At 36.1% G+C, this 14,954-nt stretch overlaps 1 protein-coding gene across 2 annotated transcripts in view; it reads right to left on the reverse strand.

The window, feature by feature from the left end:
- Positions 1–10,180: 10,180 nt before the first annotated feature.
- BZW2 (basic leucine zipper and W2 domains 2) overlaps positions 10,181–14,954 on the reverse strand; it is a 57,092-nt gene continuing 52,318 nt past the window's right edge. For both annotated transcript variants that reach the window (XM_054564337.1, XM_054564336.1), the window contains exons 11-12: positions 11,326–11,448; positions 10,181–10,626 (exon numbers count right to left, since the gene is read on the reverse strand). In XM_054564337.1, the coding sequence (XP_054420312.1) occupies positions 10,598–10,626; positions 11,326–11,448 (152 nt within the window). In that variant the 3' untranslated portion in view covers positions 10,181–10,597. The remainder of the gene's footprint in view (positions 10,627–11,325; positions 11,449–14,954) is intronic.

Here is a 14,954-nt window from a genome sequence, read left to right on the forward strand (position 1 = left end):
GAGGTTAAATAATATAGCTTTTTATTCTATGTTGCTCCCATGCAAAAGTAGATGTATCTCTGTCTTTAAGTATATGTATGTGTCTATATATCCTACTGGTTCTCTTTCTCTGGTAGAACTCTGAACAATACAGATTTCAGTACACTTACATCTTGTTATCATACTATAATAAAAAACTCAAAGAATTCTCTCTTCTCCACAACAGCATACATTTCTAGTCCCTGATTAATTATTTTATAGTAAGGAGCATAGCTGCCTTCTTGATTAAATTTTATTAGAGGTGTTTGTCCTATGGAACCTACAATGATTTAAAAAAAAAAAATCAGGTTCTTCTTGCTGTTGCCAAGGTAACTAATCCCTGATAGAGATGGTAATCTGAGGTGAAGGATTTCTGGAACCAGAGCCTTCTGTTTGGAACTATAAGCAATCAAGTTGAATGTGAATTAACTAACTTTCATTTCTGACTAGGATCTTGGCATGGTATAGAATGTCAATTACTGTCTGAGAGTGGTAGAGTCCAATGTCAAGTTCATAGCAAACAGTCTCTCCTTTGTTATCTCTTATGTTCCTTGACTTTTAAGATAAATTAAACCCCATTTTATGCCATTCACAATAACATGATAAATTGTTCCTAGAGTTGGCTCTCCAAGATGTGGAAGCAACAGAATTTTTTCCAGGGGTTTTGATGAGACAAATGTAGCATAGCTGATAAAAAGAAAAGCTCACATCTAATAAATACTTTAATAAACAATGACAGGTATGGGGGTTGTATATAGCTTCAAGCTGGAATGATGGGCTAGTCAGTAAGATCCCTAAAAGAATCCATTGTTCAAGGTCCTGCGCTGGTGATGGCTGAGTAGTTTCTGTAAGACCAAACTCCTAACAGGTAACAACTATAAACTCTAAACAAAATAGGAAAAACAATTACTTTAAGGCACTGGAGAGTGATTAAAAAAATCAGGTAGATAGTGGTTGGAAGGCAAAGAATGGGAGTTGTTCACTCTTAGAAGACGGGTTTTTATTTAAATTCCTAGCTGTAGGACTCCCATTAGGTAGATTTCAGGCAGTACTAAATGAAGGTTGTTCTGTCTTTTAGTTGTAATTTTGATGTGGTTGTGGGACGATGCAAGTACTGTGTTTATCTACACCCCCACCTTGACCAGAAGTCTGGCTTTTTAAAAAAAGACTCAATTATATGTTGTATACTAGAGTCATACTTTAAATGCAGGGTGGGGCAAAAATAGGTTTACAGTTGTATCCACTTTTGAATACAATAACTAATAAATAATATTCTTGTATTCTAAAGTGGATATAACTGTAAACCTACTTTTGTCCCCACCCTGTATAAAGGCACAGGTTGAAAGTATGTGGATGAAAAACAATATACCATACAAACAATATGCCTAAAAAGGATGGAGTGGCTATATCATCAGATAAAGTAGACTTCAAGACAAAGATTATTAATAGAGTTAAAAAGAGATATTTCATAATGAAAAATTGGCTAATCATGAGAAAGACATAATAATCATAAATGCATATGTATCTAATAAGTTCCAGATACATGAAGCAAAACTGGTCAAATTAAAAAGAGAAATGGACAGTCTATAATCTGAGTTGAAGAAATTAATATCCCAGAAATTGACAACTACTGGGCAAAGAAATCATTAAAGACAGAACCTTTGAACAACATTATCAACCACCATGACCTCATCAATATTTATAGAACACTCTACCCAACAAACGCAGAGCACACCTGGTGCATTCACAAAGATAGATCATATGATAGGCTATAAAACAAATCTCAGTAAACATAAAAGCTTTGAAATCATGCTGTGTATGTTCTTTGACCACAAAGAAACTAGAAAGCACTAACAATATCTTAGAAAAATTCAAATATCTAGAAACTGAAAAATGTACTTACCCATGGGTCACTGGCGTTGTTCATAGTATTTCAGGAACCATTTAGCCTTCACGTGCTATGCTATATAACATGTTTTGATGTGAACGAAAGAGTAGAGGACATCCGACAGACGTAAACAGCCTTTCAACAATTTGTGGAAAAGCTTGGAGGTCTGGCTCCAAAATAGAAATTATCAGGTATTTCATGTGCTATTTTATTCCCAGCATTCAAGCCATCCGAATTTTAAAACCCTTTATCACAAGCTAGTTAGCCTTGCATGAACTCCTATATGCATGTACACAAAAAATTCATTTTCACTTTGTTGCCTTTATGTTTCGATTACCCAGAAGCCTGTTTGGAGATATGTTGAGAATACTCATACTCCAGATTCCATTGTATTTAGAAAAGCTGCTGCTTGTTACCATGAAACCTGCTGTTGTGCTTGTTAATGAGCATACTGGAAAGAAGAAATAAAAACCCAAATACGTGTTCATTTCACTACTCAGTGAGAAGGAACAAATGGAGAGGAACCAGCTTCCAGAAGAACGATTACTTTTTAGAAAGCATTCCTGCGCAGTTGGGGAAGAGTGCTTTGTGATCTGCCAGCCACTTCCATAGCTTGAGCTGAGTCACAGAGCTACCGAACATGACATCATCTGTTCCCCCACATTAGGTGGAAACCATGGAAGGCTGCCACGTTACCTTTCCCCGGCCCTGCACACCACTGAAATCTGAAATCACTGACATCAAAGCCTGGTCCTCCCCCTGTTCCAGCTGTCCTCCCACCATCTCGTCATTTTAGGCATGTGTTCCAAGATGGTCTGACACCAGATGCTTAGGTTAGGCCAGTGGTTCTTGTGCCTGAGCGTGCATCAGAATCACCAGAGGGGCTTGTTCAAATACATTGCTGGGCGTACCCACAGCGTTCCTGATTGAGCAGGTCTGGGGCAGTTCCTGACGATGTGCGCTTCCGGCTAGCTTCCAGCTGATGCTGATGGGCCTGCTCTGGGTCTACATTTACAAAACTGTTGGGTTTTCCTCTTAAAGAGGAAAGGGGCTGTTGAGGAAGATTCCAGGATTTACTCAAAAGGGTTTTTTTCTATTTTAAGAAATCAAAACTGTCTGAATTGAGATCCCTCAAACTCTCATATACCTCTTAAGAGTATTTTAGGGTTTCAGAAGGAATAGGAGTTTGAGAGCTAAGGAAGAAATTATAGAAATTCAGCATCTTTTCTTTTCTTGGGTACTGCATTCCCAACAAAAGCATCAATAGCTTTCAAGCTAGTCTAAATCAAGGTGCCATTCTCCAGGACTGGGCTGCTTCAACATGCCTGCTACTAAGGGATTAGAAACTGTCAACCCCAGTGACTATCAATATGTAGTCACTAGACCAGCAGCAGTAGCAACAGGACCTGGGAACTTGTTGGAAATACAAATCCTCCTGCCTCACCCTAGACGTGCTGAGTCACAAACTGGAGCTACTGTCAGCAATCTGTGATTAACAAGCCCTCCAGGGGAAGCCAATCACACTCAAGTCTGAGAACTAGTAAACTAGCCCAGCGATATTTTACCTTTTTCAGAGACCTGTCATAGGATGGAGTCGGGGAGACTAAGGGGATCCTAGCTAGTCAACATTGTATGGTCAACACCCACAATTCGCTGTTACAGAGTCCTATGAGACAGTCTTCAGGAGAGTATTTTTGTTTCTTTTGGAAACAAATAAGGAATGGTATCAGGATCGCTTTATAAATTAGGGTCCACAATTTGCTGGCTGTTTCAGAGAATGACACTTTTGTGATACATTTCTACTTAGTGCATTAATCTAAATTCTTATTAGCAGTGAGGCTGTGGTCCCAGTCCTGAAGTTCAGAGAAGGTACAGAAATACAGGGTCTGGCAGAAGGCAGGCCTGCGTGAGTGTGATTGGTAGGGTAATAACATGGGTATAATAATTAACATTCCACCGATCGCATAGTGTGCTTGAGTGGGATATTGTTATGTTACAGAATTACATGCTTAGGATTTTGTAATCAAAATGGGGCATCATTTGTACCAGACCCTGTATATTAGACGAATTTATAATCAGCCTTTCGCAAGGAATTCTTAATGCACATTCACTCCCATTCACAGAACACCCATTTTTGCCAAGCTATGTATTGTGCTGAATGGCAATCAAAGAAACAACTATGAGGAAAATACAGCCCACTTCCTTTACTGGAGACATAATGGACTGTAGAAAGTCAGCACAGGAATAATGGATTTTCGTAACTACCTGGCCCAATGACTCTGTGCAGTCTTGATACCAGCAGGATCCGCCATCACCTGCAAACTTGTCCTCAGACCTCGGTCTGGAACTAGTGAGTCAGACACTCAGACATATAAACATATACAAAGAGGGGAGGTTCCACCAGCCATGTTTCAGCACTCGGTGATCCTGATGAATGCCTGGGTTTTAAACCAGCAATCTAGGCTAATTATTTTACCTCTCTTAGGTCACAGACAGAACAGACTCTGATGAAAACAGTCTTGAATCTATTTAATTTTGGGTGTTGCAAACAGAGAAGTCCAAGTTTAAGTACTGGTCTTGTCCAGGCCCTTATTTTACAATTAAGCATAGTAAATACTAAGAGTTAAGTGACATGCTAATTAGTTAAATGGCTAATTAATGGCAGAATGGTGCCTGCAAGCTCAAGCTAAGTGCATTTCTCCACTCACATGGCTGACTAAAAAAACAAACAAAATGGGGAAGTACAAACAACAGAAGCCACAGTAATTATGATTTAATTTTACAAAATCTATATTGCTCACATAAAAGAGAAGGCAGGGAATGATTTTCTGTTTTGTAATGAATGCTATGAGGAAATGGCATGTGTTCCAAAACTATCTCTGAAAAACAAATATGTGCCTAGGAATTATCTTCTGTGCCAAAAGAGAACAGTACGACATTTTGGCTCATTAAGAAATAACGCTCTTATCTTTCACTTGTTCTTGCTGAAAAGAGCTGATTATTATTGTTGGTAGACTGACTGTGTCTAAATTTAACTACTTACCGGAAACAAACTAAACACAAAGAACAACAAAACAGGTGAAGCAAACTTAAGTAAAAGAAGGTATAAACAAACCTGGGCAGGAGCTGTGTCAAACAGAGGCAAAATGAATCTATGCTGTCACAACTCGGGCTCATGAGTTACCAAAGGGGGGCCTCCGAGACTCTGCTAATGTTCGCTGTCATTTGATTGCCGGTTGTGCAGGTGTGCTATTTCTATTCAAGCCGTAGACACAGACTGGGCATTTTTCTCCGCTTTGTATCAATAAACAGCTAAAACATACACACACAAAACCAAGGTGTAGAGATTTTAAGTGTGCATAGTCTAGCTGTAAAAAGGTCTTTTGCATGGAAGTAATATTTTTCTCACACCTTTTCCCACAAGCAGAGGGCATAGCAGTGTAGGGGCATCTATCAAGACAGACTTCAAAGCCTACCATTTTCAAAAGTACGGAGAAATAATTGCTGTTAGCTTGGAGAAGGTGAGGTCAGAGGCGCGGAATCCGCTGAGCCAAACCACGCTGGCTCAAACCAGATGATTCTACACCACGAGGGCCTGATGTGCTTCCAGACTGCTGGTTTTCTTGGCTTGACAATGAAGTATTTTAATTTTCTTTGTCCCTTCAATTTTACAAATTGGATCTGCTGAATTGCAGAAGTTTAAACTTTCATATTTTTAGACACTAATGGATAATTTTTTAAATTTCTTATGGAACTGGTATTGTCTTGAACTATATCCCAAATAGGTATAAAATGCATTCAAACGTAAATATGTAAATTCAGAAAATTATACCGTATTAAAAGTATTCAAATCTTTCGACCCAAATCCTATTTTTATTTTTTTCTAAATAATTATAGGTGAATAAAGATTTAGGTAGTATTTTAAGTGGTTATTGTTAAAAGCAAAAATTATAAAATATCTCCTATTGAACAACAGAGTAATAGAGATTATGTCTCAGCAATACTAGGAACAATTAAATGTATTTTAAAATCATGCTTTTGAAGAAGTTTTTGATACGGTAAAATGTTATAGAATATTATTTAATGCAGGATATAAAACTTTAATAGAATGGGCTTAATTTTTAAATATTTAGCACATTTTATTTATAAAAATATAAAAACATTAGAAGTGTTTATCTCTGTGGCAGAATGTTATGTAATATCTAGTTTCTTCCAGGAGCTTTTATATATGTAAACATATATTAATTTTTTAAATTCTGAGGATTTTGCATTCTCTTTCTGAAGAAATTCAAGGAAGTAGAAAGAATAGAGAAAATTCTCCTTCCTTTTTCTTCCTCCCAGCCCTGCCCAAGATTTATACAAAAATAATAATTTTAAACAGTTATTAGAGAATATTCCTTGTGTATTTATAAAGGTATATTATATACACACATAGGTTTAATTAGTGGAGAAAAATACATTATTTTAAATTTGCATTTTCCCTTTAATGATAACATGAACAACCTTCTGAGTCCCTGTCATTCCATAATATGGATTTATCACAATTTATTTAACTGGTTGACTTCTCATAAAGATATTATATTTACCAGTTGTCTTAGCCATTCCAGTTTTATCATTAGTAGAGCGATCATTGCACATATATCTGAGGGTGCACCTGGGGAATGATTTCAGAAATGGAAGTGCTGAGTCCAAAAATAGGCATTTTAAAAATATGAATATTTATTGCCAAACTGTAGCTCTAAAGCCCATGTATAAAAGAATCGTTTAAGAATACCATTGATTTTGTTTCACACAATCTTACTAACTATAAGCATCTTTTCATGTTAACTGCCCATTTGAGTGGACTCTTCATTCTTTTGCATTTTCAATTGTCTTTCTTAATTGATTTACAGGTGCTCTTTATATGTTTATAGAGGGTGGGGCAAAAGTAGGTTTACAGTTGTATAATAGTTTATTTTTCTATTATTAATTATTGCATTATTTTCCATACAATGGTAAACCTACTTTTGCCCCACTTTGTATTGTATATGTTATTTTTATCAAAAATATTTTCCTTTAATCTGTTGAAGTTCTATTGATTCCACATGCATTTGGTATTTTTCATATATGTATCTCCCTATATGGAAGAAAATGTAACTTTTCTTTGGCTTTTATGTCCTACTTTTACCATGCCAAGGTTATCGAGGTATTGCCTACATTTTCTTTTAGTGTTTTCATTGTTTTAACCTTAGAAGACTTTTACTCTCTCCAGGAACTATTTTAGTATGTGTGCAGGTGCTACTGTGGTAGCCAGCCCCCAGGAGGCCTCATATAATTATGTCCACCTCCCAGCATTCACATCTCACGGAGTCCCTGTGTACGTTGAACCAGGGTTGATCAGCAATAGAATAGAATAGCAACAGCAATAGAATGTGGCAGAGATGTCATATCGCTCCCAGTACTAGGTTATTAAAGATGGCTTCCTTCCTGGGATCCCTTTTCTCAGGCAATTCGTTCTGGGGGAAGCCACCTGTTATGTCATGAACACAAGGGCACAGCCTAAGTGGAAGGCCCTGTGTGGAGAAACTGAACCCTCTGGCGACAAGTCAGCAAGGAACTGAGGACTACAAATCACCAGCTGGCAGGGAAGCAGCTCCTACAGCCCCCAGAGAAGCTCTCAGCTAAAATTAACCAGTTAAGCCACAGGAACTGCAATGTAATAAGTTTGCTGTAAACTGCTAAATTTGGGAATAATCTGTTATGCAGCAAGAGATATAAACAGGTTTTATTTTCAAAAAGAAGAGAGACACTGTCTTTCAGAGAAAGAAAATGCTTTTGGTTTGAGGATTCATTAAGTCCTTGCTGTTTGAACGCTTCCTCCCTCCACCCCATGCTCGCTTAAGATCACTATCACAAGTTCTGTTTGGGAAAAATACTCTGTGCTAGAAAATGTTAAATATTTACTATTCCGTAATTGCTCCAGTTTACAGATTGGAAAATAGATTTTTTAGATGTTTATTCAATGGAAGGGCTAGCTTTAGAAACTTTTGTTTAAATTGTAGAAAATTACATTCTTGCTTTGGCTGGTGTGGCTCAGTGGATTGAGCACTGGCCTGCAGACAGAAAGGTTGCCGGTTCGATTCCCAGTGAGGGCGAATGCCTGGGTTGCAGGCCTGGTACCTGGTTGGGGAGGTGAGATGGGCAACTGGTTGATTCTCTCAATCACCAATGTTTCTCTCCCTCTCTTTCCCCTCCCCGCTCTATAAAATAAAATATTTTTAAAAAGAAAAAGAAAACAGACATGTGTCTTTCAGAAAAAGAAATTGCTTTTGGTTTGAGGATTCATTAAATCCTCGCTATTTGAACACCTCCTCCCTGGACCGCATGCTCCCTTACCTTAAGATCACTATCTCAAGGTCTGTTTGGGAAAAATACTGTGCTAGAAAATGTTAAATATTTACTGTTCTGTAATTGCTCCAGTTTACAGATTAGAGAATAGATTTTCCAGATGTTTATTCAATGGAAGTGCCAGTTTTAGAAACTTTTGCTTAAACTGCAGAAAATTACATTCTCATCATAAATAATTTGACAGCAGAATACAGGGTAAAAAGCATAGGTATGAGACTCTAAAGACAGGAAATTTAGTTCATCTTGGTTACTAACTCTATGACCTTGGACAACTCTGTGCTTTTGTGTGTCTTGCTTTGATTACCTTAGAAATTAAAGCAAAGTCAAATATCCTCTATGCAGTGGTCTCCTTACTTTTAACTCATGACCCTCTAAAATAAATATATACATATTGGCATATAAAATGAAATACAAAAATAGAAAACAAATGTTTACATGAAATTATCATAAACTAAATTTTCAATATTTTATCTTTAAATATATTTTTGTCAAAATATTAGAGATGCAGATTTAATTTAGTTTATGGAATGTCTACCATCTATCCTAACTGGCAGCCAGCACTTATTCAATTCGTTGGCCAAATTTATTTTTAAAATAAACATTTTCATTGATTTCAATTCAAACAAATACATTAATATGCAATCTATAATGTAACTACCACTTAAGTTCACAATTCTAATTTTTAAAATAAGAGGAAGAGCAGATAGATAATGAGACTTACCAGGAGACGATGCTCTAGAAGAAACCAGACACTTCTTTCAGTTTTCTGCTCTTCTCTCAGGGAAATTTCCTGTAAGAACAACGCATTCTACAAGTGTCCCTCTGTCTAGTACCATGCGGTTTTCATCTCCAGGACAGTGTACCATATTGGCTTGAAGGAATTAGTTCCTTTTGTGTAAGACAGAAGGGCAATTGCGAAAGGACACACTGGAAAGGAAAACCAGTATGAAAGAGGAAGAGTATATAGATTTTAGTGAATATATAAGTACATCCAGGGCCATGCTAAGTACTTTAGGTCCCATACAGCTCTTTATTCTATGACTTACAATTATTTCTGGCCCTTTGTCTTACCTTTATTATTTCCAATGTAATGAAAATAACATTCTCATATCATTTTTCCAAAACATCTATTCAAAGTGGTATTTCTCTGTCCATTATTGGACAAGCACTTGCTAGTGCTCTAACTACACAGGGGGAAAAAAAGCATTTATCAGAGACTTAGTATTTTAAAAACTGGAAGGAGTCCACCATGTTAAAGATTTAGGTATATGGTCAAATCACAGGAAAAAAAAAAATTTTTTTTGTCTCCTAGGCAACTCGGAAACTAGAAAACCTCTTACCTCCGTCTCACCCTTTGGTTTCCGACCTCACTTTTACCACTGCCCCTATTGGCAATGGGGCGGTCCTTAAGTTTTTCAAGAGTTAAGGAAGGCTTATGTAATAAACTATGAGTTTTCCAAACAGTGGTATGTTTCACATTGCTACTATTGAGAATAGGATAACTTAAAGAATAAAATCACCTAGTTACAAATAAACATAAACAAAGATCTATTTACGTATGTATTTTAGCTCATCTCTAAATACAGAGGAAACAGAGCTGAGGAAAATGAGAAGTATGAAAGTACATAATTAATAATATCACTCAACTGTATCAGGGCTAAAGGCAAATGTAATTTTGGGTCACTTTTTTCACTTTTTGTTTCATGATGAAGATAAATTAAATTGATTACGTATGATGCTCAAAGGAACAGTGCTGTTTTCATAGCTGACAACAAATGGAAGTTAAAAATTCTGGATGGGAAATAATAAAGTGTAACACCGAAATGTCATCTGTGTAAGAAGTCATGTACAGTAAAGAAATAAAAGCTCTGAGAATATAGGCCCAGATTTTTATAAAGCCATTTATTTTAAAAAACTGGTTTGTCAAATCACATACACGAGCAGAAACACAACTACCAAAGTGGCCCTGTAATAGACACCAGTGGGGTGTTCACCACACGTACCTGAAAAATACAGCTAAAAAAGGAGTCTGTCGAGTAATTTGATTCCTACTTGACTCCTCGTTGAATGGCTTTAAGTTAGCATATAGTGAGTGAGAGGTAGAGTCCCAAGTATAATAGCTGATGCCTCAGGGCTCCATTTAAAAACAAAACAAAAAACGAAAACCATTTTCCCCCTCTGCACAAGGGAATCCTATCCTATGTTTTTTCCTTTGTGAAAACAGAAGCCAATTTTCTCTTCTCGAATGGTTCAGCATTCCCAAAGTGTTGTGTGGTGACCTAGGTATTGTGCTTCTTCAGCCATCTAATTCTCCTCGCCTTCGGATTCAGATTCTAGGAGAGAAGAAAGAAAAGTCAGGATTGTTGTTGTTTTTTCTTATTAAATAAGGTCATGAAAGAGTTTCTAATCCACTCCCCACCACTGCCCCCAAAGACATTTCTGTCCTAGGTATCCATTTGCTAGGTAAGATAGTTACATAGAAGGGCAGACGGCAAACTTTCGTTCCCTTTGCTTTTAATGAACTTGGCCTTTCTAAAAAATGCAACATCCTTATAAATACTTTTAGAGAATATAACTACTTTTATTCTTCGACTCTCCTAAAATAAACTTTTCATTCTTAGTTGTATTTACTTTCATCTATTATTACTCTCTTACTTCCTGTTGCCATTTTAAACATCAGTCAACTGGTAAAGATGCTTATAAAAAATCTATGTAGCTCCATAATATGTGATAAAGGCAAATGTATTTTTTCCCCTTTCAGATCTAATTATTTCTTCCTCTTTGTTTTCCATTGGCAGGGGGGATAACCTAAGAGAGTTTTCTTTCTTTCTATTTTTTTTTTAGCCATGTAGAAATTTTTATTGCCTTGATTTCAGAAAGGAAGGCTAAGATATAAGCTGAATATTTGATATGGAAGACACTTCAAGAACTTTAGTTTTAAGAAAGCAAGAAACAGATGCAGAATATGGAGCTTTCTTGAACTGAGAAAGTATGTGCCAAATGGCTACTGACGTTGTTAAATGGAATCATACCTTCTTCTGCATTTTGTAACCACTCAACAAATTTCTTCATCTGGTCAAGAAAAACACTTTTGCCTTTAGCCACGTGTGCTTCTTTGTACCATTTCAATATCGCTTCTTCACTCAGCACATCGGCTGCAATTTCAAATCAAACATTTCAAAGTTACTACACAAATGTCATCTTTTACAGCAACTTCGTCTTAGAGTTTAATAGAAAGCAATCATTTTTAACATTAAAAGCTGTTATGAAAGAAATCCATACCCGAAAGTTATCAGAGGACAGGAGCCAAGCTCATTTCCATAAGAACAGTGGCATATTTTAATATTTAGCTTAGTAAGTAGTGATGACGATGATGATGATATCTCTCCTCAGGCATAATATACTGCAAGCCTATATGCAAGTCACCCTGCGACTTCGAAACCTCTTACAGTCCTGGTTTGCTGGTAGGAAATGGGGTTATTTTGTAATTTTGCAAATGAGTCAGCAATTCCAGCATTTCAGAACACTCTGTGTCCTGTCAACTTCAAACACATCTTGATTAAGGAGCGACCTTAAATGGCTGGCCTTTTAAGGGTATTTATTATTTTAGGAGAGAAGAGCAAATAAAAAAAATGTAGACAGGATACAATAATGATGTTAACAATTAGATATACAGATGAGCTTCCTGGGTGAATCATGGAACCAATACACATATAACCCAAAGTTACTCTACACTTACTCTACCACTGACTCACTAATTTATTTTCCTAGGGCATCATATTCTAAACTGTATGAGTAATGTTTTCCTTGTACTCTGTTAAAAGAAAAACAGAGATATATTAAACCAACTCCCTGCAGGTTTCCAACAAATGTATTATCTATTGATTACCTAACTCTAAATTCCACAAATATGCCTTGAGATCATCAAGTAAGTTATCATTTAGAATATTTAATGTTAAGAACAGGAAGGGGAATATCAAAGTAACAGCATACATACATTGCTAATGTTCTAATGGATTGTCTTTTGGGATTTTGGAGTGGGAAATGAGATGCAAAATCAATAAATAGTATTTATTATTGTCACCAGTGACTATCCAATCCATTATAATACTGATAAACCACTCTAATGAAGTATTTGCAGTTAAAATATAATTGTGACAAGAGAAATGATTTGATATTCTTCATTTAAAATATCACTGACCCTTTTAGAGAATATAAGTTTTTGTTTATTTTAATCATTAAATATACTACATTTTGCAAAGAAAAGGAGGAAGTCTGGACGTATTTATTTCTAAAACTGGATATAAGAGATTTAATCAAGAATCTTATAGAATTACTTAGCTTCTAGTTTTCATCTTCTCTGTTTCCAGCTCCACACTCTCCACTCACAAGGATGAAAGAACTTTCCCACCCCCTTGCCATCAAATCCAGTTTTGCTTCCTTTTGAATCCTCACCTGGGGACATTTTTTCATTGCTTTTAGAGACAGAGGAAGGGAGAGACAGAGAGAAGCATCAATGTGAGAAATATTGACTGGTTGCCTCCTATACACACCTGGACCCAGGATTGAACCTGCAACCTTTTGGTTACATGACGATGCTACAACCAATGGAGCCACATCAGCCAGGGCCCAAAGTGCAATTTTTATAGAGGTGAGAGCAGGCAGTTTACAGCCCGAGAAAGTGACTCGTTACTATGCAAGACTGCTTTACCGAGATTTCTCAGCTCATGAGCTTAAACATTGATTTTAAAAGTCTATTATATAATTTATGACATTTTTAAGATGCTTGAGATTTAGATTAGCAATCTCCCAACTGTTTGGATAATGCTCCCCTATAAACAATTTTGAGCACATATACCCAAGATATGTATATTTTTGGTTGGTAAATTATATGTATGTTCTATAGAATTAATATTCTTAATGTCATGAAACAAAAAATAGAGTTAAAAATATGGCAAACATGTGTAAAGGGACATTCTATTTCTCATCTTAATGAATTGCATATGATACAATGTACATGTTGGAAAGCTGATTTAGATTGCGTATTGGTCTGGGTGTTTCCTTCTGAAGGTTGAGCTCATTCTTGTGTTTTACTGCCCCCCAGAGGCTGAAAGAGGTCATGCGACTACTAAAATGCCCGACGAGTTCAGTTCTTGTGCAAAGGACACTAAACGATAAGCAAAACTTACCAGGTGCATTGTCCACCAAAAAGCAGACAGACTGTGCAAAGTTGAGTTTTTAGAAGAACCTAATTTAGTATTAAATGCTTGTTGCAAGATCAAATTTCTAGCATCTGGGAATAAGTAATACACAAGGGACAGAAGCAATCACACAGGGTGAATTATGAGACAAAAAGCATGAACATTAGAAAGTTTAAGAAGAAATTCAACTTTTGTTTAGTGAAAAGTCGAACTGAAAAAGCAACGGACTCCTTATTCAGGAATGAGAGAAAAAGAGAATTTTTTTTCTCTAAGGACAAGGATAGAAGAGTTAATAAAAAACTGGACACTACAAAGTATTTGTTAGGATCTCCCAGAAATGCCAACTAAGAATATATATAAGTACTAAGAAAGGAAGACATTTTCCAATTGCACAGAGAGTTCCTAAGATTTTTAAAACACATTCTTCACCTTCATTCTGGCCAGCTTCATTATCTGTGGTGAGATACTTGCACCCCTTTTCCCTCCAAATTAGCTTCACCTGTGAGTGCAGTGACCCTCTCAAGACCAGCCTGCCTCTCCTCATCACTCTCTGTAGGAGGCCTATTTCAGCCATTGACATGGTGACTCTATTTCCTGGTTTTCTTCCACACTCTGAAGTTCAGGAAGTCAGAGACTATTTAATTTCCAGCATTTAGCATAACAACTGTCATCTAGGATTACATTCATTCAACGTACAATGAACAAATTCATTTACTCGAGAAAAACTAAGTAATTCTCAGTTTACAGAGTTTTAACTTAAAATTTACGTTTCCACGAGGACCAAAGAGATATCATTGTAAAAGTGGTTTGAAAATTGCACAGCTTAGGTGACATTAGTTATTTAGATATTAAAGGTGAATACTATGCCACTTGGAACTTAGGACATTCAGTAATTTTATTAGAGATGTTACATGGGGACAGAGTAAAAAACAATTCATCTTAAAACTTTTGGGAATATATGGTGAGAAGGCCCCTCACCTCTTTTTAGAACAAGAATAAGAAACTTATTTTAGAAAAACTTGTACGAGGAACAGAATTTAACCTAAGATATTTCTGCAAACAATAAAGCCCACGGCAGAAATACTAATAGTACTTGAGAAGGTAGTATTCTATTTTTCAGACCTATGTGCTGAGAATGTGATACTTAGCTTCAGGAAAAGAAATTATTTTTAGAAATGAATAATGCAATGTTTGAAATTAATTAATGATGAATTTACTATTTTTCCTTATTGTCTTCAAAATACAAAAATCAAGATTTTAAAAAAGAAAGTGAATTTTCTCTAAATGAACAATTACCACTTTCTTTTTTCATTGCTGAAAAGCATTATTATAGTTTATTCACTTTTATTTATATAAAATATTTAAAAATCTTTCAATGATGACATTCATTAAAGTAACTGGGTTTATCAAAAGGGACAAGAGTAACTACACCCCCAAACTGTTGTTGTCCCCTTGTCCTA

Source organism: Pteronotus mesoamericanus, unplaced genomic scaffold (assembly GCF_021234165.1).
Source record: "Pteronotus mesoamericanus isolate MK-2021 breed Mesoamerican mustached bat unplaced genomic scaffold, CSHL_Meso_final scaffold_85, whole genome shotgun sequence".
In the NCBI taxonomy this organism is placed as follows: Eukaryota; Metazoa; Chordata; class Mammalia; order Chiroptera; family Mormoopidae; genus Pteronotus; species Pteronotus mesoamericanus.